General features: G+C 36.3%; 3 protein-coding genes across 9 annotated transcripts in view; 2 read left to right on the top strand and 1 right to left on the bottom strand.

Moving 5' to 3' along the window:
• The window catches only part of LOC142522820 (putative galacturonosyltransferase 6), a 38086-nt gene extending 21835 nt beyond the window's left edge, over positions 1-16251 (bottom strand). The window contains exons 1-10 of one of the 4 annotated variants that reach the window (XM_075626386.1): positions 15884-16251; positions 15760-15794; positions 15263-15304; positions 15026-15173; positions 14866-14930; positions 8951-9183; positions 7943-8300; positions 6658-7179; positions 6124-6424; positions 5232-5509 (exon numbers count right to left, since the gene is read on the bottom strand). In XM_075626386.1, the coding sequence (XP_075482501.1) occupies positions 6149-6424; positions 6658-7179; positions 7943-8300; positions 8951-9183; positions 14866-14930; positions 15026-15173; positions 15263-15304; positions 15760-15794; positions 15884-16010 (1806 nt within the window). In that variant the 5' untranslated portion in view covers positions 16011-16251 and the 3' untranslated portion in view covers positions 5232-5509; positions 6124-6148. Of the gene's footprint in view, positions 1-5231; positions 5510-5949; positions 6425-6657; positions 7180-7942; positions 8301-8950; positions 9184-14865; positions 14931-15025; positions 15174-15262; positions 15305-15759; positions 15795-15883 lie in introns of those variants that run through there. The other 3 variants (XM_075626376.1, XM_075626393.1, XM_075626368.1) reach the window with 3 other exon arrangements.
• Positions 2316-5092, top strand: LOC142522840 (U3 small nucleolar RNA-associated protein 18 homolog). Of its 3 annotated transcripts, none has more exons than XM_075626412.1 (2): positions 2316-2455; positions 3175-5092. In XM_075626412.1, exon 2 carries the CDS (start codon positions 3203-3205, stop codon positions 4910-4912), a length of 1710 nt encoding a protein of 569 aa, XP_075482527.1. In that variant the 5' UTR covers positions 2316-2455; positions 3175-3202; the 3' UTR covers positions 4913-5092. The 3 variants fall into 3 exon arrangements, with proteins under 3 accessions (XP_075482527.1, XP_075482519.1, XP_075482537.1); XM_075626404.1 differs by lacking the exon at positions 2316-2455 and adding an exon at positions 2708-2833; XM_075626422.1 differs by lacking the exon at positions 2316-2455 and adding an exon at positions 2718-2845.
• Positions 16252-20357: 4106 nt separating the features above from the next.
• LOC142522775 (E3 ubiquitin protein ligase DRIP2-like) lies at positions 20358-26019 on the top strand. 2 transcript variants are annotated; one of them, XM_075626308.1, is made up of 8 exons: positions 20358-20556; positions 20698-20945; positions 21763-21862; positions 22563-22890; positions 23012-23451; positions 23550-23603; positions 25084-25156; positions 25620-26019. In XM_075626308.1, exons 2-8 carry the CDS (start codon positions 20831-20833, stop codon positions 25788-25790), a joined length of 1281 nt encoding a protein of 426 aa, XP_075482423.1. In that variant the 5' UTR covers positions 20358-20556; positions 20698-20830; the 3' UTR covers positions 25791-26019. The 2 variants fall into 2 exon arrangements, with proteins under 2 accessions (XP_075482423.1, XP_075482432.1); XM_075626317.1 differs by having other exon boundaries at positions 20372-20556; positions 20704-20945.
• Positions 26020-26151: the final 132 nt, after the last annotated feature.

The following is a 26151-nucleotide window of genomic DNA, read 5'->3' as shown; positions in this document are numbered from 1 at the left end:
TCACTCTTGCATTTTTATATGATATTCAATGTTAATTACAATAAATTTCAAATTCACTCAATAATGATGTCATTTAAAATTCATTCTATTTGTGTAATTAATAAATAAATAAATTATATGAATTTAAAATTTGATATATTATTTCATTGTTAATAATAAAATTATAATTAATTTATGCATCCTTGGGCGTTCCATAATAGAGATAATTAATGCTAAATGTTGAGCAGAAGAACCTTAGGATATATAAATAAATTGAAACGTCCAAGCAGCTTGATTCCCAAATGACAAATATTCTACGAGTTTGCAATCACTGTGCATCGGCGTTTCACGGCTCTTTGCCATTTTTCCTCAGCATCAGCTGGCTGAAGTGAGTTAAAATGATCAGGATCAGAGGCTGATCATAAATATTCAAGCAAATGATGAGCCAAGCCAAATGTGCATATAAGCAATATGTTCCTACTTTTCTACTACCGTTCTTTGCGAGACTGTGAGGGGTAGCAGTTTTAACCTGAGGGCTGTGAAAATATGGAACTTGAACTCTTTTGGAGCCATCGGTAGGCGTTTCTAAGGATTACGATTTACTACAGACGAAAATTCTCCATGGGCCTGCATATAGTTCATTCAAGTTGCTAGTGGTGTTAGCCAGCACGGAAAATGAAGGCATCACATCCGAGTTTCAAGAATATGGAATCATTTGTCAATCAAATTAAAGCTTGTTTCAGAAATTTCACAAGCCTTGTACTTTTGCATGGTCTGACAAGTTAAACATCGGTGTGCAAAATACATCATTGAGAAAGGGGAATTGCGCTAAAACAAAATAAAAAATGTACCAAAAATCTTTTAACGGACTCATAATGGAGAGACTTGATAAGTTCGGCTTATATACCCGAGTCTCGATGGTTTTAACCAGCTTGCTGGGGTAATCTAATACGTGCACACTTTCTAGATCACGGCATTGAAGTAGCAGCCTCTCTGGGATCAAAGACATTAAAGTAGTGAAACTTGTTCAAAGAAACAATTAACTTTCAAAGAGGAGACACCAAGCTAGCCCTAACGAATTTTAAAAAATACCCTGGATGTAAAATTCCACAAGAGTTAAGATTCAAGTAACTAAGGTTAGGACAATTCGACCACAAGCCCGCACCAAAAACCTCTTATTTAGGCCATAAAAAGAAACTCCATGCCAAGAACAAAAATAGAGAAGTTATAGTTGATAGGAACTCAAGTCCAAACCAGAAAAAACCCATAATTAAGCTTGGTTTCTTCAACTGGCTGTGCTTGATAATTAGCTTTTGGAGCATAAGGTGATGCTTGCTGTCGTGTGTTCTCTGTAATTCCGTGTAATATTCCTCTGTGTTGGTAGATTTTTCAGGATTGGGATCACAGATGGTCATATCGCAGTCCATAAAGAGAAGGCAGCTGGGCTGCAGCAAAGTGAATGCCACCTGTATACAAAAAGCTTGGCAATGTACTTAAGAGTCAACTATAAGGGTCTGAAAGAGGGGTATGAGATTACTTGAAAGTGATGATAGGACAAAGAGAAAGTAGAAGCTTCGACAATGTCTCAGGATAGGCATTGCAGATCATCCCTATCCCACTATCACTAATGCTAGACCTGCAAATGAAAATTCAACCAATCCAGACGGAAAAACACTTTGTGGTCCTCATAATTGTCATTTCATAGTATGTATTTAGTAAATCGCATTCACTACAAAAAACGGATCGCATAGCGACGGTTTTACGTAAGCCGTCGCTATATGTGCGACGGTTTTGTTTTAACCGTCGCTATATAGCAACGGTTATAAATAGCACCGTCGCTAAATAAAATAAGCGACGATTCACAACAACCCGTCGCTTCTTTAGCGACGGTGTATAGATTACCGTCGCTATTTTTGCGATTGTTTTCTATAAACTCTCGCTAATATTGCGACGGTATCAAAAACTGTCGCGATTTATTGCGACGGTCGTCGATTCACTACAACCCGTCGCTATTAAACCGTCGCTCATTTAGCGACAGATTTATTGCTATTTTAGCGACAGTTTAACATAAATTGTCGCTAATATTGCGACGTTTTAACCGCTGATAAAAATAAGCGACGGTGTTCTAAAAACCATCGCTTTTAAGCAACGGTCTCTAACGGCGACGGTTTTTTAAGAAGCCAAGATCGGCGACAGTTTTAAGAAGCTGTCGCTATTAGCGACGGTTAAATACCTTTTCGTCGCAACTCGCGACGGTTTTCTCCTAACCCGTCGCTATGATTCTATATATACCGAGGTTCGCGAACATTTTACATAAGCGATTTTCGTCTATCTCTTGTAGTAACGAATCTCTATAAATTTTTCGAAGTTTCGGCTTTTTATTTTCTACTAACTATTTCGTTTTTATTTTGTAGATTTGCTACTCGGTGCGATTTTTCAGCGTTACGTGGAATTGCATTTCTTCGCGCAACATCAGGTTTTAAAGCTTTTTTTTTACAGAAAATTTAATACATAATTTTAATTTTTGCGTAGTAGTTTATTTGTGTAAATTTAATACATTATTTTTTGCGTAAATTTAATATCTTCGCGCACATCAAGTGCGACTTTCATTAAACACCGTCGCTAGCGACGGTTTTTATAAAAAACCGCCGATTAATATAGCGACGGTTTTAATATAGCGACGGTTTTTTTTAGACCGTTGCTTAAAAAACCGTCGCTTAATATATTTTTCAAAACAAATTAACAATTTATTTCTTAAGCATCTAAATTTCGTCCCATCTCTCCCTCACTTCACTACATCTAAACCCTAGCTTGAGAGCCGCCGCTTCTGTTCTTCTCGGCAATTTGACCTACGGTAAGTACTTAGGTTCGTATTCATTGGTGTCAAGTTTACTATTTTGTATCCGTCGTAATCATGTATTTTAATTTGTGAAGTCGGGGCGCTTGATGTTGTAAATGATGATTTTTGAAATTTTAAAACTCGTGAGCTGAAAACGGGTTATTAGTACGTACGTGATTGTGTTACCTAGCCTTGTTTCTGTGTTTCCTGGTATTAACTTAGAATTTTGCGTGAAAAATGTAATTTTTTCGTTCAATCTTAATCATGAAGGTGCACAACATGGAATTATATTTATTGGAGTTAATTCGATCTGTTTGCATTAGTATCTTAATGTTTGACTTTTTTATTTGACTTAGCTGGATTGGATCTGTTGTCGCATTTTTTATGACGAGTTTGATTTCTCAAAACACTATTCCCAAGGAGTCAACCAAGAAAAAGAAGAGGGATAAAGATGAGGTTACACTTGCTCAAGCAGAGGAAGAAAGGTTTGAAGGTGGTCAAGAACTTGATTTGGATGTTAAAAAGAATCAGAAGAGAAAACGTGGGAGAAAGGAAAAAGATGAAACAACGGAAATTGAACAGGAGAAGGAAATGAAGAAGCTGGAGAATTGTTTGTTTGGCTCCTTGTTCTCACCTCTTGAATTTGGGAAGGACGATGAAGAAGGCGGCGGAGATGGGGTCGACAATGGCTCCACATTGTTTTTTACTGACAGGTCTGCGAATTGTGTGTTGTCTGTGTATGAAGAGGATGTGGAGATGAGTAAAAGAGGTGTTGAGGGAGGAGAGGGAAACAAGCAAAGAAAACCTGTTTGGGTGGATGAAGAGGAGGAGAAAATTACTGTAGATATATCTAAAGTTAACAGATTGCGCAAACTAAGGAAGGAAGAGAATGAAAGTGTGATTTCTGGATCTGCATACATAGCAAGATTGAGAGCGCAGCATGTTAAAATGAATCCAGGTACTGATTGGGCACGACCCAATGCACAGCTGAGAGATTATAGCTCTGATGATGATTCGGATAAAGAAAGTGGGGTGGTGATGGCAAGTGGTTACGAGGATCCTGAAGATATTGATAATATCCTTAGAACAAATGGAGATCTTGTTGTAAAGCGGGGTATGAAACTATTACCTGGCCTTCTCGAGTACTCGAAACTGATAGATGCAAATGTGAAGGATCCTTCGAAAGCTCCAATAAATTCTGTTCAGTTCCACAATAACGCACAGTTGCTGCTTGTTGGTGGATTGGATCGGAAATTAAATTTCTTTCAAATTGATGGAAAGAAGAATGAAAAGATCCAAAGCATATTCCTTGAAGACTGTCCAATCAGAAATGCCTCTTTTTTACCCGATGGATCTCAGGTTATCATATCGGGAAGAAGAAAGTTTGCTTATAGCTTTGATTTAATCAAGGCCAGGGTGGATAAAATAGGCCCTCTCACGGGAAGGGAGGAGAAAAGCTTGGAGTCATTTGAGGTTTCCCCTGATTCAAATATCATTGCTTTTCTTGGCCATGAAGGGTATATCTTATTAGTTTCATCCAAGACCAAGGAACTCATCGGAACCCTGAAAATGAATGGAACTGTTCGATCAGTAGCATTCACTAAAGATGGACAGCGATTGCTCAGTTCTGGTGGTGATGGCCGGATTTACCACTGGGATATAAGAACTATGTCTTGCTTTCATATAGGTATAGATGAAGGTTGCATAAATAATTCAGCTCTGTGTACTTCCCCAGTTGGAAATTTGTTTGCTGCAGGTTCAGATAGTGGTATCGTTAATGTTTATGATAGAGATGAATTCTTGGGTTCGAAGAAGAAACCACTCAAAGCAATAGAGAACTTGACAACTAAGGTTGATTTTGTGAAATTTAACCCCGATGCCCAAATTCTTGCTATCAGCTCTAGAATGAAGAAGAACAGCTTGAAGCTAATTCATGTTCCATCATTCACTGTTTTCTCAAACTGGCCTCCATCAAACAGGACGTTGCAGTATCCAACCTGTATGGACTTCAGCCCGCATGGGGGTTTTATGGCATTGGGTAATGCTGCTGGAAAAGTGCTGTTGTACAAGCTGCATCACTACCACCAGGCATGATATATTTGGCGGTGGTCGTTCGAACAAGTTCTAATTTTTGTAGGAAGTGTTTTTGCTAGTAATTTATATAAATTCCGAAAATGCTACCTCTTCAAGGTGATTATCCTTGAAATGTTTTTATTTCCATGAGTATTCAGAAAATGCTACGGTTCTTTGAAATGATGGTACTTTTACTGATAACTGCCAGAAGGGTTGATCTTGAAATCGTGATATGTTTCATCCCATTTCATTACTTTGAATTCGGTTCAAAGTGGGTATTTATGTATTCATGGCCTGCCAACTATTCAAATTTCAATCGTGTGCATAACCTGAGAACTTTAACTATGTATTTCTACTCTGAAAACTGCTGTGGTCCGAACATATATAAAGTCAAAAACATACAAGCAGCAACTTGATTGCTTCTTAACCAGGGACGTGCTCGGCCCTTCCACTCAGACACATTGGATAGACACGCCATCTCATAACCGCCCGCCCAATGATGGACCGATTCCCCAACCTTAGACCAGTCGACCTCATATGGGTTATTTGCTTAGGTTTCGAAGTCTCGGCCCTTGACCTCCGAATTCTCGATAGAGCCTGCATAGGATAAGCCTGATCCTGTACCAAAGCAAAAAAGTGAGGGCCTAAAACCGATCATTTGATGAAATCATACTGCCTCAAGAACTTCACATGACATCTCACCTCTATATTTGAACAGCCTATATATTATAAGATGTTTTAATTATGATAATTATTAAAAAGAACATTATATTATGAAATCAATACACACAAATTTTTTCGGACATCTTTTTATATCTAAATTAGTTTCAGAAATTTTAAAACTAGTCTGTTCAATGAAGTTTTTAAATTTTTTGAAAAAAAAATAAATAGAAAGGATAATGATAAACATAACATTATAATTAATTTGTTCGAATCCAAATTAATTGTAAAAAATTATTTACTAATGAATAATTAATAGCGCGATGACATATGAGGATCCACATTGCAGACGAGTAGTTTTTCATCAGTTGCATGTACACAATATTGAGGAAGAATAGTACCACCAAATTTTGGCATGTTACGGCTAAAATAAATTCAACGTTAAAAATATGTTACAGCAGATTAAAATATATTTTTAAACAAGGAGTGGAAATTTACATTAAAATTGCTTTAAAAAAATGAGAAACAAATATGTATAAAAAAATGTGACGCTTACAAAATGTAATTCATACATGAAACTTCTGATTCCCGACCAAGTTATTTGTGGATATTGCAACTTTGAAGGAAAGGATGCTCATACTTGACGTGTTTTTTCCAGAAGAGCTTGTACTTCTCAAGCCCGATATCTAACCATGGCTTCAAGTTTCCATCGTAATGTATGACCGCAGCCTGTTCTATGTCCTCCTGCCTCACATTGGAGTCGCAACCCAACCCGAGCAGCTGCCATTTCTTATTTAAAGGAACTGTATGTCCATAAAACGTGATCCATCCAATGGGCAAGCTTCCTGCTTTCCACAATGGCCGATCATTGCCCTGTGAAACGATGTTAATCTGTTAAACTTTGTGAACGCCATTGTATTAAAGGTAGAGACAGGAAGCAAGCGACCGGGTGCAGATCCAAATTTTCTAAAGATGGGGATGAGGTGGGGTACGTGAAAAGATTTTGGAAGGCTAACAATTGCAGTTTAAGAAAAAGTGCACATAAAATTTCTGTCTGGTCGACTTTCTATGACATCTTCCCCTGGTAATAAGTATTATCTACTCACCAATTGAAGGTACTTGTGATAAACTTGGGTTAAACTTTGTCGTCTCCATTGTTGTAGATCGAACAAGTTCATCCCAAAGGCCCACGTGCATGTGTTGGCATCAAATCTGTTTGCTAGTATGGGGTCTGTGAAATTGATGAACATATCCATACGGCGGAATGAAGGCTCCCCTTCATCGCATGTGCGAACAGCACCGTTTACCTTGCCTCGCATTTTCATGCTCCAGAGTTTTGTTAAATCTTTTCTCACCACCACATCGTGATCAAGAAGGATGATCTTATTCAAATGAGGAAAAATATCTGGTAAATAAAATCGAAGGTGGTTCAGCTCGGAAGTGTATCGTGGATCAACAGAAGCTTCCTTCTTTGTGGTTACATCGTATTTGGTTGATAACCATTGACAACTGTCTGTGCTCTCAACATGAACGGTAGCTTTGTCGGGAGGATTTGATAAGAACCACATTGACAAAGATGGGAAGTTAAGCGAATCTGTCACTATATGAAATACTATTCTTCCGGGTTCCTGTCAAGTAAAGAAATTTTGGTTACATTATAGTACCAGATTCATATGCATGACTGAGAAGCAACATCGAGTCATTTCTAATAACCCAACACACCAATAAGCGCTAAACTACTTTGCTGTCACTATCACTTGTTTTCGTGACATTAAGGTTTTGCAGAACATTCAGATAGTATTTAAAGTATTGTGCGTAAACAAAATATAAATGCTTTATATATATTTTATTTTTGCACAAAACGTATTCTAATCAAAATAGCATCAAACCTTCATTTTTTTGAAGAAAAAAATTAACTATCATCATTTTTCTCAAAAATAAAAATACCTATCATCATGGTAGTCACGTTACTCGGCTTCAATTAATGAATCCCTTGACCAATGAAGTAATTAAGCAAAGGAATAATATATATAACATGGTTAGTGGTTATTTTTAAAAAATAAAGAAAATATAAAGACAGAGAAACAACAGAAAAAACTGGATATCCTTCTTAGATTAAAAGTTATATTTCCCTGTATAAATTTACAATCAACATGCCGTTAAAGATTTAAGTCATGTTACACAGAAGAGTTTAAAATTAGAACAGAGAAGCATGCCCAAAACTATTAGATCTTCCAATTAGACTCTTCCCTTAATTCCAAATTTTCTCCATAACCAGAACATTCCCAATTTTTTTTCAATTAAATTTGCTCAAAGTTTTGAATGAGTAATAGGAAAGAAAATGGAAACATGTGTCACCAGGAAGAAAGAGCAGCAAAGCAGACCACTAACCCTAGCCATCGAAACAGTTGAGTTCACAACAACTGAACAAGCCAATATATTGTCAGAGAAAACAGCGAAGTGATAAAGATCAGGATCTTGTCGTTTACGTTTGTTAGGGAACTCCCTCTCCTCGGGCTCCAAAGCATAATATTCAGCAGTCAATCTCATAGAAAGGCAGTGAAGACCTTTAGGGATGGTTCTTCCACCAAGCTCTTTAAGAAATTTTTCTTGAGTCCGGTGTGTCCTGACCTGCTCTTCAGCATTATAGGTCATAGCACGAAGTTTTTTCACCATAGCAGTGCAATCAGGGTATATACGACTAGCTTTCAACAAAGTAGAATCCATGGCTTTCATTTTCTGTAAAGCACTGAAGAAGCAGTGTTAATTTATCTTTAACCTTAATGAATTTTCATAGAACAGTAGCTTGTTATTCCACCAAGTTAAAACCTAATATATATATTTCTATGGAGTGAAATATCATAATAAAACTAAAATATAATTTGGTCTATTTATCAGTATAGAAGTTGCTGTTTTAGCTTTTCTGCAAGAGCCTCGAGAGAAAGCACTAACAAGCCAAATATACTATCAATTGACTAAATATTAAAAATCTTTTCCAGGATAAATAAGGGAGATCAAATCACCAAGTCAATTTAATGGATATCTAGAAAAATAAGGAAATAATAGCACTCGCCTTTAAATATGAGGTTTGAGATCTTGAAATTGGTTTAATACATGACCAACTGACTATAAATGGATTGCCAGAAAACAACCGTTCTAAAACTACAACTAACATCCAATTCTTGGAAAATGAAAGGCAACATTTTGTTTGGTATAATAGAACTATTAAATGTTTACCAAGCCATCCAACATCACTTACAAGTTTTGTGAACGATAGTAGTGGCTATCACACATAACAATGAATGTTGCTTGTCACTATCGCAAATCAAATTATTTCACTCAACTATAAAAAGCTCTTTTGGCATGGATGAAATGTAAAGACTGAGGAAAATGCTATACCTTCGAGACACACGGTAATCTTTAGTGCATTGACTCATGGCTCGCTGAACATCTTTAATTCGAAGTTTCAATTCTTTCACAAAATGAGAACTGCCATTTGCCGGTGAAAAATTTAAGTATGCTTTTGCCTTAATAACCTGGTCTTTTATCTCCTTTAACTTCTCATCTAGTATCCTCCTTGGCATGTTAGGTACATCCGTGTTGTTTGGAACTGTGTCTAAATGGGACATTTCCTTTATCAAGCAAAAGAAAAACGAAGGATTATTTGGGGAACACAATGGAGCTAAAAGGAAATGAGAGAGAGAAGGAAAGGAGACATCCCTCCACCCACCCACAAAATAAAATAAAATAAAATAACAAAATGAAAATGAAAAGTAATATTACATTTCACAGAGTAACGAGAAGACTTTCTATGAACAAGCACCCCCAACGAACAATGGTTAAACAAAGAAATATGCGTTGGCTTTGTGAACAAGCACCCCCAACGAACAATGGTTAAATAAAGAAATATGCATTGGGGTGAAGGTATGAAAGAACATGAACAAATAAAACAGCCTGATCTCATCCTTGAACTCATGGCACCTGAGGCATATAATCGATTTACTACATGGCATGATCCCAGCCATCATAAACCAGACAAAATGGAGCAGTTCAGAGGTGGATCATCAGTGCTTCTTATATCGCAGTGAAAATGTTAGATTCACTGCCCCTTCTGTTGATCCCACGTGCGGAATTTGAGATAATAAAACCCGAAAATAAAGAATAAAATGGACACCGAGATTTATGTGGAAAATCCCTAAAAATTATTAGGGTAAAAACCACGGGCAAGATGAAAAGAATTTTCACTATAATATTTTGTGGTGTACAACTCACTCACTGTGTTTCCAAAGAGAACACGCACTCTCTTAATACAGGAGAACAAAACACCTCACAAATATTATAGAACTAAGCACTCAAATGCTTATAAGATGAGAGAAAACTCGAAGAAAAGATGATTTCAGAATGCAGGAGGGGGGAGCTCTATTTATAGAGCCCCTTGTCCGTGTGAACACGCGTTTTATACGCGTAAAACAATTCCTCTTCAAATTAGCCTACAACCAACCTACGTTTTTAATACATGTATTGACTGGTCCCCCCTCATTTATTTGCCCACTTGGCCGACATTTCTCCCACTTGGAGATTTGATTGAGAATCAAACATATCTCCACACATCTTTCAATCTTGCCATTCCCTGCTGCTTACGTTTCTGCTAGACCACTTGAGGATCTACACCACTCAAACTTATCAGTGTTCACTGGCTTGGTCAGAAAATCAGCTATGTTATCCTTTGTATGGATCTTCTGCATATCCACGCTTCCTTCCTCTACTAATTCTCGCACAAAATGAAATTGTACTCCAATGTGTTTCGTCCTGAAATGAAATGCTGGATTCCTTGCGATGTGCAAGGCACTCTGACTGTCACAAAACAAAGGAACATTCTCTTGTTTGTGCCCAATCTCCTCCAATAACCTTTTAGTCCATATTGCCTCCTTGCAAGCTTGAGTAGCTGCCATGTATTCTGCCTCTGTTATAGATAACGCCACAACTGTCTGCAGTTTTGAAACCCAGCTTACTGCTCCTCCTGCAAGTGTAAACACATAACCAGTAGTAGATTTCCTCTTATCAGGATCACCTGCATAATCTGAATCGACATAGCTCCTGAGTGTAAAATCCGATCCTCCATAATATAATGCAGCATTCGAGGTACCCTTAATGTATCTAAGGATCCTCTTAACAGTGCTCCAATGCTCTCGTCTAGGATTCGACATATACCGACTAACTGCTCTCACTGCTTGAGCAATGTCCGGTCTTGTACATATCATAGCGAACATCAAACTTCCCACTGCTGATGCATATGGTACTCGAGACATCTCCATCCTCTCTGCTTCACTGCTAGGACACATCTCGGAGGATAACTTGAAGTTAACAGGAAGAGGGGTCGAAATTGGCTTACTATCTTGCATGTTGAAGCGTTGCAAGATTTTCTTCAAATAATTTTTCTGGGAAAGCCAAATCTTTCTATTACTTCTATCTCGGTGAACTTGCATCCCTAGAATCTTGTTGGTCCCAAGTCCCTCATATCAAATTCCCTAGCCAATTGTGCCTTCAATCCTTGGACCTGATCTTTGTTGGGGCCTGCTACCAACATGTTGTCCACATACAACAGCAAAATGATATAATCATCACCAGACCTCTTGAAATACGTACAAGGGTCTGCACTCAATCTGTTGTATCCAAGGCTCATGATATAGGAATCAAATCTCTTGTACCAACACCTCGGCGCCTGTTTGAGACCGTACAGAGATTTGTTCAACCTGCAAACCAAGTTCTCTTTGCTTTTTCCGCAAAACCTTCTGGCTGGAGCATATAGATTTCTTCTTCAAGATCTCCATGAAGAAATGCTGTTTTCACATCTAGCTGTTCTAGATGTAGGTCAAACACCGCACACAATGCCAGCACCATTCTGACTGTTGTAAGTCGAACCACAGGAGAAAATATCTCATTGAAGTCAATGCCTTCTTTCTGAGCATACCCTTTTACCACCAATCTGGCACGATACCGCTCCACTTGGTTATTGCCATCACGCTTGATCTTATAGACCCATCTGTTTCCAATGGCTTTCCTCTCTTGTGGTAGTGTAACAAGATCCCAAGTTTTATTCCTGTCTAATGCTCCAACTCTTCTTGCATTGCTATCATCCATAAGGATACATCCGAGCTATGAGTAGCCTCGTGGAAACTCGATGGCTCACCATCCTCTGATAATAGACAATATGCAATGTTGCTTTCAGTGACATAATCTGAAAGCCAACCTGGTGGTCTTCTGTATCGAGTTGACTGCCCCACATTGGAAACTTCAGACTCAACATGTTCTTGTTCTTCGTGCTCTGGTACTGCTTCACAAGAAACTTGACCTTCGTCCGTCTTATTTTCCACCTGAAAAATAGTAGTTTCTGAATTCGGTGTGCCTTTGTCTCCCTTTACTTTATCTTCCTCGAAGATAACATCCCTGCTGATGACAAGCTTGTGAACAGTAGGATCCCACAAGCGAAACCCCTTTACTCCATCAGCATAACCCAAGAAGATACATTTTCTGGATTTCGAATTCAACTTCGATCTTTCTTGCTCATTGTACAGAACGTACACAGGACTTCCAAATGTATGCAAATAAGAATAATCTGTCGGCTTCCCGGTCCACATCTCCATCGGAGTCTTCAGATCAATCGCCACTGAAGGAGAACGATTGATAATATAACAAGCGGTTTTGACTGCTTCCGCCCAAAATGACTTTTCTAGACCTGCAATCCTCAACATAGCTCTTGTTCTGTCCAACGAGGTTCTGTTCATCCGCTCCGCCACTCCATTCTGTTGAGGTGTGTAAGCCGTCGTGAATTGTCTCTTGATGCCCTTATGTTGACAATATGCATTAAATTCATCACTGATATATTCTCCTTCATTATCAGTCCTGAGACACTTGATTTTCTTTTCAGAATCAAGTTCAACCCGCGCTTTGAAATCTTTGAAGATCTGGAAAACATCTGATTTCTTGTTGATTGGATACACCCAACATCTCCTAGAGAAATCATCAATGAACGAGACAAAGTATCTCGCTCCTCCTAGGGATACAACCGGTGCTTGCAAAACATCCGAATGAATCAGCTCCAATATGCTTTTGCTTTTGGCAGTAGAAGTGCCAAACTTTAATCTGTGTTGTTTACTGGTAACACAGTGCTCACAAAATGGTAGTGACACTTTTGTAAGTCCCGGCAGCAGCTTCCGTTCTGAGAGAATTTTCAACCCTCGTTCTGACATATGCCCGAGCTTTCTATGCCATAACACTGTTAATTCATCTCCTGAACCAATTGATGCAACTGCTAGTTCTGCCTCTTTGTGTGTTTTCCCTAAAAGTACATACAGATTTGCAGCAACCTTTTCCGCCTTCATAACCACAAGCGCTCCCTTCACAATTTTCATGATCCCGTTCTCAATCCGAGTTTTGCACCCGATGTCATCCAATTGCCCCAAGGACAAAAGATTTTTCGTCAGTCCCTTCACATGTCGTACCTCCTGTATGGTGCGAATGGTGCCATCAAACATTTTAATTTTGATAGTACCGACCCCAGCGATTTCCAAGGCATGATCATTTCCCATGAATACAGATCCTCCTGCGACTGGTTCATAATGATCAAACCATTCTTTCCGAGACGTCATGTGCCACGTTGCTCCTGAATCCATAATCCATGTGTCACAAAATTTGTGCCTGCCTTCCGCAACAGTTGCCGCTTCGCTGAATAATATTTCACCACCGCCTGAAGTACTAGCCACATTTCCTTGAGAACTCTTCTCGATACTCGTACAATCTTTCTTGAAGTGCCCTTTACCGCCACATTTGAAGCAGTAAATATTTTTCTTCTTACTTCTGGACTTTGATCTACCTCGCCTTTGGCTCCCACTGGAGTCACGGTCCATAAATCTTCCTCTTATCATCGGCAAAGCCTCTGCCTGCTTCGAAGTTACCAACCTGTCTTCCTTATTCTTGTGCCGGCTTTTTTCTCCGAGAACCGCAGTCAAGACATCGTCGAATCTTAGAAAGCCCATAAGAATATTGTTGGTTATGTTGATGATAAGTTGATCATATGAATCTGGTAGAATTTGAAGTAGAAGCTCCGCACGTTCATTTTCCCCTATTTTATGCCCCATGAAAGTGAGTTGGGCAAATAGAGTATTTAGTGTGTTGATATGGTCGGTCATCGATGAGGATTCCGCCATCCGAAGAGTATAAAGCCTTCTCTTTAGGAAAATCATGTTGTGTAGCGACTTAACCTCGTACATCTTTGTTAGAGTATCACAGATAACTTTGGCTGTTTTTATCTCAGAGATACTTGACAAAACTTCGTCTGCTATAGCCAAGTGTAAATTGGCAACAGCATTATCATTCATCTCGTTCCACTTTCCATCATCCGCAATCTCCACCGGTCTATCTCCAATAGCCGCCAAGCAATTCTCCTTTCTTAAAACTGCTTGTATCTTTATTTTCCACAGTATAAAATTGCTTCCGTTGAACTTTGTTATCTCATACCTTCCCGCCATCATGTCTACAACAATTTTAGAAGACCGGACAAAATAATACCGCCTTAAATAAAAAATCTCAAAAAATCTTTTTTGATGTGGAAGATCAGTCTAGGCTGCAACCACAGAGCATACTCAGAATTTTAAGAAATTTTAAACCAAGGCTCTGATACCACTTGTTGGTCCCACGTGCGGAATTTGAGATAATAAAAATCGAAAATAAAGAATAAAATGGACACCGAGATTTACGTGGAAAACCCCTAAAAATTATTAGGGTAAAAACCACGGGCAAGATGAAAAGAATTTCCACTATAATATTTTGTGGTGTACAACTCACTCACTGTGTTTCTAAAGAGAACACGCACTCTCTTAATACATGAGAACAAAACACCTCACAAATATTATAGAACTAAGCACTCAAATGCTTATAAGATATGAGAAAACTCGAAGAAGTGATGATTTCAGAATGAAGGGAGGAGCTCTATTTATGGAGCCCCTGTCCGTGTGAACACGCGTTTTATACGCGTAAAACAATTCCTCTTCAAATTTGCCTACAACCAACCCACGTTTTTAATACATGTATTGACTGGTCCCCCTCATTTATTTGCCCACTTGGCCGACACCTTCATGATCCAACTTAAAAACAAAATTCCGGAAACTTAAAGCACATGTTATGTGAATTGTAACGAGTGATCCTGTATGTATGCCGAGGGTATATAAAATTTTTCATTATCCATAAGTTTAAATAGAACAATGAAACAAAAAATTATGAATATAAAGGCATTTAGATCGACCAGATTATTGTACCTTAGTTCCACGCAAATCCTCCTGCTGCCTTTTCTGCGTACCATCTTTTGAATCAGATCTGGCAGCTGAAGTTGCAACAAGATCATAGTCAAATGTGATTCAAAAATTCTATGAAAAAACAATATTTAATCTTGAAAAAACACATATGAACAATACCAACCATTATTTACTGAAAGGTCAGCACCATCTGCAGAAACTATAGATTCAACAGATCTTTTATCCTCATCAGAACTAAAACTACCTCCAGAATTTGAGGTATTATCTTTGTATACCACTAGGAGTGGTTCTTTCAAGCCTTCACCATCCTCCTAACAACAAAATCACAATTAGGAATAATAAAAACAAAATAAACTAATACATGACATCTGTCAAACAAATTAGGCATATGGTTGGTTACCTGCTCTATTACATTAAGAGTGTGAGCCTCCGCTCGGCGTTTCTGTACAAGAAAAATATGCAGCATAAATTACTTCAGCTTTTTATATATAAAAAAAACTCGCATTCAGATGCTATAATCTTCGAAGTTTGAGACTCGTGTGTGAATTGATGCTGCATACTATTGATGAGGGAAAAGAAATAGTTAACCAAATCCAAACACGAAGTCGTTTGAAAAAGTGATATCTTGATTCATAATTCTTAAAACTTTCGCAACCTTCGTCAACTGCTAGAAGAAAGTGGGAGAACAAAGTCAAAGTCTAGGCAACTACGCTTTCAACAGAAGGAATCAAATAACATAATCCACATCAAAGCAAACAAACGCAAGATCAATTCACCAACTACTACAATAAATACTTCAACACCACAGAGATACATATGCAAAAAAAACCCGTCTGCGCATCAGCTAAACAAGTAATATAACTAATCAGTCAAGCTCCAAATAAGAGAAATTCATACAATGATTGACAAATCTTCCACGAATTCTTTGGACACTGCAACCAGAGAAGAACAGGGAAAATCACAAAACAGAATAAAACCCACCAAAAAAACACACAACACACGTGCCAAAAAAACCACTCGCCTTCGTAATTAATATGCTTGAGCCTATGAGACAGTAGAAAAACAGGAACAAACACAGAAAAACCAAGCAACGAGAGGATCATAATCCTCGTACATCTACGGAATGCCCTCATCAGTTTCCTCCACATGATCGGGCTAATCAAAAACCACTTGCATCAGAAACCGAAAAATCATCCTACGCATTTGTTTCTCAGATTCCCAAAAACAGCAACCACCAAAGATATAAAAAAAATTCCGATGAAATTAGAGTATTCCTCGTTTATTCGCGAAAAACAACAAGATCCACGGAGAATACTTGTGTATACTGTCAACTCAAATCAAATGGGATCGAATTGGAAATAAATTTTTTGTATTAAGCCACGAAGGCGGGTAGGCGTGGAGGTGGCACGTTCATATCAAGAAAGGGAATAAATAAATTGTTAATTAATATTTATTTATTAAAGTTACATTTGACATGTTTGATAGAATAAATAAATGCTTAATAATTAAAATTATTAAAAAATGAGATATATGGATTAATAGTATGATGGGATAAATAACATGGTGTTTGGTATGATTTTAAAATGATGGATTAATTTTGTAAATTTTATTGTAATGCCCCAAATGCCCCAAATACTAATTAAATATATATTCTTAAAATAATTAGATAGATAATTAAATATTTATAATTATAATTTACATTTATTAAAATTAATTTAAATATATTTATTAGAAATAAATTTGTAAACATGTATTATTTAATACATTTGTAAATAAATTTGTAAATATGTAAATTTGTAAATACTCATATGAGTATTAGCTCAACAAGGATTTCACGAGAATATTTGACACAATTATCCCGTATTTATTGGTTGTCTTATAATTGTCCGTGTAATATTGCTTGTAATTCATGTATACAGTACATCGACGCACGCGTTACGTGCTTGTATAATATTTTTTATAATTCATTTTATTTATAATTAAATGAGGATCAAAATATAATTATAAGAAATAGTGATGAGCTACACTGTAATTTTGATATATAAATTAAAAAATAAAAAAATGACCTTAGTAGGAATTGAACCTATAACCTAACCCTAAATGACAATGATTCTATCCATTGAACTACATATAACTTACATTAAAATTCTAATAGTTTATTAATATATATAACTAATAAAACAGACCATGACACCAAAGTTAGTTACTCTAAGTGCCTCAAACTTAATAAAGTATTATAGATGTTGTGATTAAATATTTTTTTGATTGACTGATTTTTTCATGGAGTATGGTTTTTATCGTCAATTTTTTATATTGTTATATATTTATAATGTAATACTTCATAACAATGTCGCGTAGTGTCACTCTCGGTCGATTCAATCTATAGCTTGATCTTTTTTATTGTTTTATTTAATTATATTTACATTTATCAGTTTACGATCTTTTTTAAACACAAATTATATGTAATGAATGTCCACCCTCCAACTTCTTAAAATTTTTTAATGCATGCTCAATTGCTTACTAGCTAACATGCAAGGGCGAAGTCGAGATTCAAAAATACTTGAGGTTGGTTCTGTCTTGAGTTAGACATTAGTATAGATGAATATTTGATTAAAATCAAACTAATCGGATTTTTTTCGACAAAACGAACCAAACAAACTTTACGACGAAAACCTAATAAACCAAACCGAACTTTTATTTTTTTAAATCAAGTTTTAATGAAAAAATGTAATATAAAATCGAATTAAATAAAGTTAATTTTCTTTATTGAAAATATATATTTGTAAGTCTAATTCTATCGTCTAGTAAAATTTTATAAGAAATTTATAATATTTATATACTAATAACTTTATAAAAAAATTTTATTATATAAATTTTTTTAAAAAGTAGTTTGTTTAATTAACCGAAATTTTATATTAAAACCTAAAACTGAATCGAACCAAACTAATCGGTATTTTAAAAAATTAAATTCGAACTTCCAAATAATTTGAACCGATTTTTAAATTTATTCACTTCGGTCGGTTATTTTTGTTGAAAATTTTATTTTGTTGACTCCTAGATCGACTGAATTGTATATGTCTTTATTTTGAATCCAAACCTGAATTTTCATATTTTTTGACTCTTAGTAATCATTTATGTCAAAGACAAAAATCAGTTAACATCAGTTTTTAAAGTCAACTGTTAAAAGAATTAATGAATAGATTTGTACATTGACAAACATCAAATAATAAGATGAACATTAATAGAAAGCAAAAAACTTGATACATCATTCAAAGAATTATATTTAAAATTCAAATCATTGATAAATAATAGAATAACACATATATTTATATATATATATATATATATATATATATATATATATATTGATGTTTTGAATATTTTGAAAGGTTAATTACTTCACTTTTCTCAAAATGAATCCTTATAAATATACACTATATCATACTAAAAATTTAAAATTCTATAAAATTTTTAATATTAATATAAATAAAATATTGATATAATAAAATATATAATAACTTCATATTAACTCCACTTAATATATTGTTTGTTAATAAAAAAATGGTCTAAAATATATATTTTAAAATCAAAGTTAATTTTAAATTTCATCTTATACTAAGTATTTCAACCTTTTGATCGAAATGCGACAAAAATCACATTTTTGATTATAGATATTTGTAGAAGACCGTTTTTAAAATTCCTCATAGTTCAATTTTTTTCCCCATATTTATATCAATAAGGCAGGGCTAAAAAATACTAAAAAACAAAAAAATTTAAAAAAAACCAAAAATTAAACTACTAAATTTTTTATTAAAAATAATTGGATGGAGCAGGAGCCCACCATGAGTCCTGACCCGAGGGTGACTCCGCCGCCGCTAACATGTTATTTCTATATGATGTGAATGTTTTTAAAGGATATATATTAATAACCATTTTTTAACCATATTTTTTGAAATCTTCATAATCTATTCTATTAATAATAATTAAATCTCGTGAACCGTTTGCATCGATCTATAGTTTGTAATTAATTATATTGGTAGAATTCAGGCGTCATACATGCTGGATAAGAATTTTATTTCTTTTAACTGATTCGTTAGTCGGTGCATTTAAAATACAAATCGATCGACAATTTGATTGGTTCATTTTTAGTATTGTGTGTGTGTAATTCTAATATTATAATATATAATAACAAACATGTACATATGTTGCTCAAACCAGTCCGAAGAATATTCGAAGGCAAAAACTTGTGTGTGACGGTTTTACGGGTCGTATTTTGTTAGACATGTCTTTTATTTGGGTCATCCATGAAAAATATTATTTTTTATGTTAAGAGTATTACTTTTTTATTATGAATATCGGTAGGATTGACCCGTCTCACAGATAAATATTCGCGAGATCGTCTTATAATAGATAATAATAATTCATAGGTAAAAACTTGTATAAGACGGTCTCACGACTCGTATTTTGTGAGACAAATATCTTATTTGAGTCATCTATAAAAAAGAATTATTTTTTATGCTGAAAGTATCACTTTTTAGAATAGATCTCTTGTGACACGGTCTTACGAATCTTTATCTGTGAGACGAGTCAATCATACCGATATTCACAATAAAAAATAATACTCTCAGCATAAAAAATAATATTTTTTCATTGATGATCCAAATAAGATATCCGTATCACAAAATACAACTCGTGAGACAGTCTTACACAAGTTTTTGCCTATACTTTTTTTATTGTGAATGTCGGTATGGTTGACCCGTCTCACATACAAAGACTCGTAAGATCGTCTTACAAGAGACATACTCTGATTCCTAAATGAACTGAAAACCGAGATTATTGGATTTATGCTCAATATAAAATTCTTGGATGTTAAAGATGAAATTGACATATCTCAAATTATTATTTTTAGTACATTATTATTATTTATACTATACAATAAAAAATATAAAGAGAAAGTAAACCAACATTATTGTAAAGTAATTTATGCTCAATATAAAATTCTTGAGGAGATTCCCAAATTTTTGAACCCAGCCACGTGATTTGGAGGATAAAAATGTCCAACAGAAATTATAAAAAATTTCCCATTTATTTGGTTTTTTTAGTCAACATGTTAAAATGAGCCCTAACTTGGAGGCATGCCTCACACCATGCCGTCGCCCGCACGAACGATAATAATGTGCAACGGCGCAGTAATAATGTTGATGTTGTATTAATAAGTGAAATTGTCGAAATTGAAGATGAATTTGTGAAAACTAATGATGAAAATCGAAAAAACAAGAAAAATAATATTGTAATTTTTCATAAATATGTTGTTTACGTTGTGTTATATATGTATGTGCGATAATTTGGCTAATGAAATTAGTTTTTTTATATTTCAAATATATATATATATTTCGAATAATCCATGTGATGAAGGATTACTAGTAAATCTAGTATTTAATTGATTTTACTTTGAAACTAATTACAGGAATATGGTTCCAACTAATTGAAGATATACGAAGTCCCCTCCGTCCCCCCGTCCCCCCCCCCCCCCCCCGCCCGCTCTCTCTCGATTTCGACTCCAAACCCCCATACACAGACACACACTCATACACGCAGAGGGAGAGATCGTCGACGAGACCCCATCGGCTCTAGCCCACGTTCTATTTTCCCCCAAATCTCATTTCACCAATTCCCCTTTCCTCAGATTTACAGGTCCGTATAACTATAATCCCTTTCACATCTGTGTGTGACCGTGTGTTCCTCCTAGATTTTGTGTGTGTTTATTAATCAGGTACTCGCGGTTAAATGATTTTGTGGTGTTAATCGTGGGTTTGTTATGTGGGCTTAATGCAGATGCAGATGTAGCAACAAGTAGTGGACGTAAATCTCATCCTTTCACAAGATGGTGCCAGCATGCACCGCATAAGATACGTGGGTTCAAGAGCTGTGGTTTTATATCGTTGATTTAGGTGAATTGGGTCATACGATGTCGCATCAGGTGGTGAAGGTGCGTCGGGAGGCGGTGGTGCCATGCATGACATGCCCCCTCTGCCACAAGCTCTTCCGCGACGCAACCACTATTGTTGAATGTCTCCACACGTGTGAGTGCTGCTCGATGGTGTTTTTTCAATCGTGTTTTTTCTTGTATTCGTGGAAGGGTATTCCAATTTTGAGTTGCTTTTTAGCGTTTTTGTGTTTCTTGGTGATCTGGGTTTCGCTGGCATCTGCGATTGTCGTTCAGATTGCGCGTTAATTATCAGGGTATTTGGATTTTTTCGTGGGTAAATTGAGCTTGTTTTTATGGTTTGGTGCTTCCGAGCGAGTTTCTGTCTGGTCTGAACTGTCGCATTATGTTAACGTTTGATTGAGTTTGTCAGTGGAGAAATTTATATGCTTGTTGAGCTGAATTTCTTGATGTGTTTCCTGTTCTAATGGTCTGATTCATATGTCCTAGAACATTTTAACGGTGATAGTCTTGGAAATAGGAATGCCTTTAATTTACTAAACGGGGACGTTTATCTGCTTTGGTTTTGATGCACTAGCGGACCAACATAGTATCTGATTGGGGACACATGGCTTTCTATGGTCCTTTGCCTACCCCACTTGATATGATTGAAGTCTTGAACAACCGGGACTCAAGATCTTGATAAAAATTTGGGCGGTATTAACTATGGGTTATCAGGCAACTAATGCAATTCGTTTTTGTGACAAGCACTTTGCTGTGTTTGGAGAAAGATACAAAAATTTGCACATAAAAGTAATTTGTTTTTTGTGTCTCAGACTCTCAATGACATCTTTTAACCATTCTTAGTTTGGACTTTTTGTGCTTCAATAAGTTTTTTATATGTTTTCTCCGCATTTTTTTTATGCATTTTTTTTTAATGTGAATTTGATGTTCTTTTTGTGAATACCATATAGTTTGCCAGAAATGCATATACAAGAAGCTGTCTGACGAAGAAATGGAATGCTGCCCCGTATGCAATATAGATTTGGGTTGTGTTCCATTGGAGAAATTGAGGCAAGGTCTTCAAACTTATCGTTTTTTTGCCAGTTGTGCATTATTGCCATCTATCTCTCTCACATACATGTATGTGAAGACATAAACATGCTTAAGCACCCACAAACCGCACAAGAAATCTGTTGGTCCATTATAGTCCTTCCTCGACTAGTTAGTGAAGAATTATGCAGCACATTGCATTCCTTCACGTGTTTAACTCATACTTTTTATTTCACTTTTATTCCCACCTCAAAATCTGACAGGTTAGAATTCATTGACAGTTGTAATTTTAGGGACACATGGTTTTGTTTTCTGTGTGAAGTCATTGAAATCTGATATTTGAAATGAAAATGACGTGCTTCTTGTTGTCCTGTGTACGACATGCTTCTGATGATCATACATCCAATTGACCTGGAATTGTTAGCTGCTCAACAGCAGTCCCTGCCAAATACGCAGAGGAATTGGATTCATTGTTGCGCACTTCTTTGCGGTGAAAGAATAGAGAGTCCATGTCAAATGAAATAGGAACCTTGAAACCAAAACATAATAACTTCTATGTTTAGTAATGCTCGCATGTTATCGTGAATGGATTTGTTTGTACACTTCAATAACGGCCTCATTTTTGTGTTTATTTTGGATGCATGGCTGTGTTGTCGCTGTATAATTATCTACAAGGAGCTTTTTTTATTAAGCATGTCATTAATTTGTTCGACACTGACAGGCCGGATCATAATTTGCAAGATGTAAGGGCAAAAATATTTCCTTACAAGAGGATAAAAATGAAGTCCCCCGACATTGCAACTCCTATTTCATTACCTGCAAAGAGAAAGGAAAGGTCTCTCTCATCATTGGTGGTTAGCACTCCCAGAGTATCAGCACAGAGTGGAATGACTGGAAGAAGGTCAAAATTCACTGCAAGAAAAGCATCACGAGGTTCTAGTTTTACTATTGAGAAGCCAGTTAAGAAAGATGATGACTCCACCGAGGACCATCCTGATAGCTCTAGCTCGCCAGAGACATTAAACAAACTTACTCAAAATACGAGGCAGGTATGAGATATAGTTCTGAAGCTTATGACCGTTAGTACAGCTTTCCTGCAGTGGGGGTCTCAAATTCCCTGTTTTTGTCGATAGATGTCGCTGTTCATGCTTACTGATATTGTTGCTGCAGAACAATGCTGCTATGGAGCCATCAAATAACCATATTTCTGATAAGGGAAGGGAAAATGGTTCTTCGCCTTGGGAAGGGAAAGCTGATATTTGGAAGCCTTTAACTTGTTTGGTGGAGGCAGCAAACAGGAGCAAATCTTCGAAGTATGGAGCCCAAGGTTCAGTTGCTAAATCATCGGCTGTGCAATCCCATGACAGTGATGGACTTCTTAATAAAGCCAAGAACAAGGAACACAGGCAGAAATTAAAAGCTCAAGATGAGAATGACTATATTCCTCCAGAATCAGAAAAGCCTAAAAAGCTGCGTAGAATTCGGCAAAAGAAGGCGCCAAATTTTGGAGAATGCAGGATTACTCCCCAGGCTCTGATAGATGCCACAAGTGCTAGATTTGAGAGAAAATATCATCCAATTTGGTTCTCGTTGATGGCAGCTGATGAACAGTAAGCAGTTTTAGTGTAATCTTCTTACTGACCATGCTAAAATTATTGACGTTGACTACATCTACATTTCTCTAATTATTTGCGATATATATGTTTAGGGAAGGAGATGCAGCACCCTTGCCTCAGATTTCTGCAAGTTACTTGAGAATTAAGTAAGTTTCCTGAAGCTAAATTCAGTACACCTTTTTAAAATTTAACAGTGTCTTTTGTATTGCTGTCTTCTTACATTTTCTGGATAAGGCATGCGTTAGTTACTTGTGACATTATTCACTCAGTTGATACAAAACAAAGTGATTTGGCAAGTTGCTCTTCTCTTTGAATCCAGCATGTCATCACCTGGGGGTTTTGTTGGAGTTCGTATAATTACTTAGTAACAAAGTGATTTGACATCTTTTTTTATGCATTTGGACGTTGTTACTGGTATCAGATATTACTCTCTATTGCTTTAACTGTTCATTTTCAAGCATCTCGTCTTTTGCTTTCCCCCATTTTTTTCAAAGATCTAGTCATTCCTTGCGCTCACAGCAATAGTTTTTCAATGAACCACACCCTTTTCACTGGGGGGGTTTGTGGATAATAGGTGGCGTGGGGTGGTCTGAAATGGGTATTATTTGTTGGAATTGATTTTGCTGCTGGGTTTTGATCGCCAATTTCTTTGCATCCATTTGCGCATCCATATTTCATAAATTCCTGTAATAACCGTAGTTTGTCCTAATGTTCTTAGGAAATATTATTTTACATCCAACCTTCCTGCACCTCACATGTGATCATTTATATATTACATTGGAACGTCATTAATACGAACTGTCAGTTTCAGCAACTCTCTTGTGGTATAAACTTAGTGGCTGCTGACAGTGAATGGTTAGAAGTTACCGCTGGACAATTTTGGATTGCATGTATTGAATAACTCTAATTAGTGGACATAGGAGGAGCTTTAGAGCTGAACAAGTCTCATCTGTAATGTTGGAAGCTTCTGCTCTCAATTGAATCACACAATAATATGTCTCAAATATAACACCTAAGTATCATGGGCGAGAGCAATCAAGTTGCATTCACCCACCCATCCTATGGTATCTCTCTCACTTACGTTATTGTGTATAGCTAATGATGTAAACCGTTTGTTTTCTTCTTGATTTTCTATCAGCTACCTTTTGGTCTTTATCCTCTGAATCAGTGGCAATTTTATTTTAAGGTTTTACATAAATATATTGGTAACTGGTTGCATTCACAAATCTGAGATGGTTTCTTACCATCCCTTTTAAAAATGTTGGAAAGTTTTGAGGTTTTAGGATTTTAGTTTGTTGGATGACTTCAGAGTTCTCTGGCAGTCCAGTGAATTTTTGGCTCTTGGTTAAAGATTTATTTTATTGATGCCTTCTGGCATTTGTCTACTTGGTTAGAGATTCTTCGTTAACACCTAACTGGCCAACTTCTACACAAATAGAGGTCCTTTTTTCTTGACAAATAAATACTTTACATTTCCATGATGTATGCTTCGCTTGTTTCGCAAAGTCTCGTACACTTTCCCTGATTCAGCTGGATTACTCTAATAGAGCACGCATACTGATGTTTAAAAAGTGTTCTAGTTATCATGCAAGTAATTGTCTTTTTTACAAAATCCAAATTTTGCAGGGATGGGAATATTCCGGTTTCTTCTATTCAGAAGTATCTCACGAGGAAGTTAGACCTTACTAGAGAAGACGAGGTAACTTCATTCACCCCATTTGTTTTAACTTACTTCTGATACAAACCTAGCTTATGTGATATCTAGTCAGTGAGCATGTTTCATTCAAAGAACTCCCTATTCAGTGAAAAGTCTGTCATTAAAAAAAGCACTTGCGGTGAAAAAATTGGCATTTAAATAAAGCTCTTGAAAAGCTTGAAGCCAGAAAGAAAAATTCGTAGTTTGGGCTCGCGCCTACTCTTGAAAAAATATAAACTCTTTTTTATCCAAATATAAAACTGCTTCTTTTCTTTTTGAAACATTTTTTAAATACATAAAAAGATCAGATCAATTTTTTTAGTTCACATGTTTGTGTGTCTAATCTGGTCCATATTTTAAACCATATTTATTGCACATTTATTGCGTAGAGGATGGAGTCTTTAAGGTGCCATGGTTATTTTTGCAGCAACGATACTGTATCATATTTTCTGCTAAATTATTGTAGGTTGAAATCAAATGCATGGGACAGCCAATCATCCCCACATTGACACTGAACAATCTTGTTGATCTATGGCTTCAAGCTACGTCTACCGAGAGAGTATCAGCCACAATCGGTTCGTCTGCAAAGGATTTCGTGATGGTATTGGGCTACGCTCGCAAAGTTCCTGATCCTTGAATGGCCCCCAACCCCCTTTTTCACAATGATTTTCGTATGGTCTGAGTTCCGTCGCCCGTGTTTTCTTTACACCTGCCGCTATGAGTTTTTAACATTTGTGCCATATTCGTTACATTTTAAGTATTGACAGTTATTGTACTCGGCAATGAACTCCTTGGAGGATGATTTCGGCTGACATTTTCGGACATCAAGATCGAGTTTTTATTACAATTTATACTCTTTACATCAAGATTGGTATTGTAAGCCTTAGCTTTTCTTTGTAGTAAAGCCTTTGGGTCATTTTTCGTGGATACTTTTGTTCGATATAATCTGTAATCACCATCATTTCTTGACCTACAAACTTAAAAAACTTGAAGAGTAA

The sequence above is a fragment of the Primulina tabacum genome, chromosome 2 (genome assembly GCF_025594145.1).
Source record: "Primulina tabacum isolate GXHZ01 chromosome 2, ASM2559414v2, whole genome shotgun sequence".
In the NCBI taxonomy this organism is placed as follows: domain Eukaryota; kingdom Viridiplantae; phylum Streptophyta; class Magnoliopsida; order Lamiales; family Gesneriaceae; genus Primulina; species Primulina tabacum.
The sequence above is the reverse complement of the archived record's forward strand: the minus strand, read 5'-3'. Positions and strand labels throughout refer to the sequence as shown.

Excerpts from the sequence above, each read along its gene's own strand:
- LOC142522775 (XM_075626308.1), top strand. The coding sequence starts at position 20,831 with ATGTCGCATCAGGTGGTGAAGGTGCGTCGGGAGGCGGTGGTGCCATGC. Across the intron at positions 21,863-22,562 it reads GTTCCATTGGAGAAATTGAG|GCCGGATCATAATTTGCAAG; the intron begins GCAAGGTCTTCA and ends CGACACTGACAG. Across the intron at positions 25,157-25,619 it reads ACCTTACTAGAGAAGACGAG|GTTGAAATCAAATGCATGGG; the intron begins GTAACTTCATTC and ends AAATTATTGTAG.
- LOC142522840 (XM_075626412.1), top strand. The coding sequence starts at position 3,203 with ATGACGAGTTTGATTTCTCAAAACACTATTCCCAAGGAGTCAACCAAG.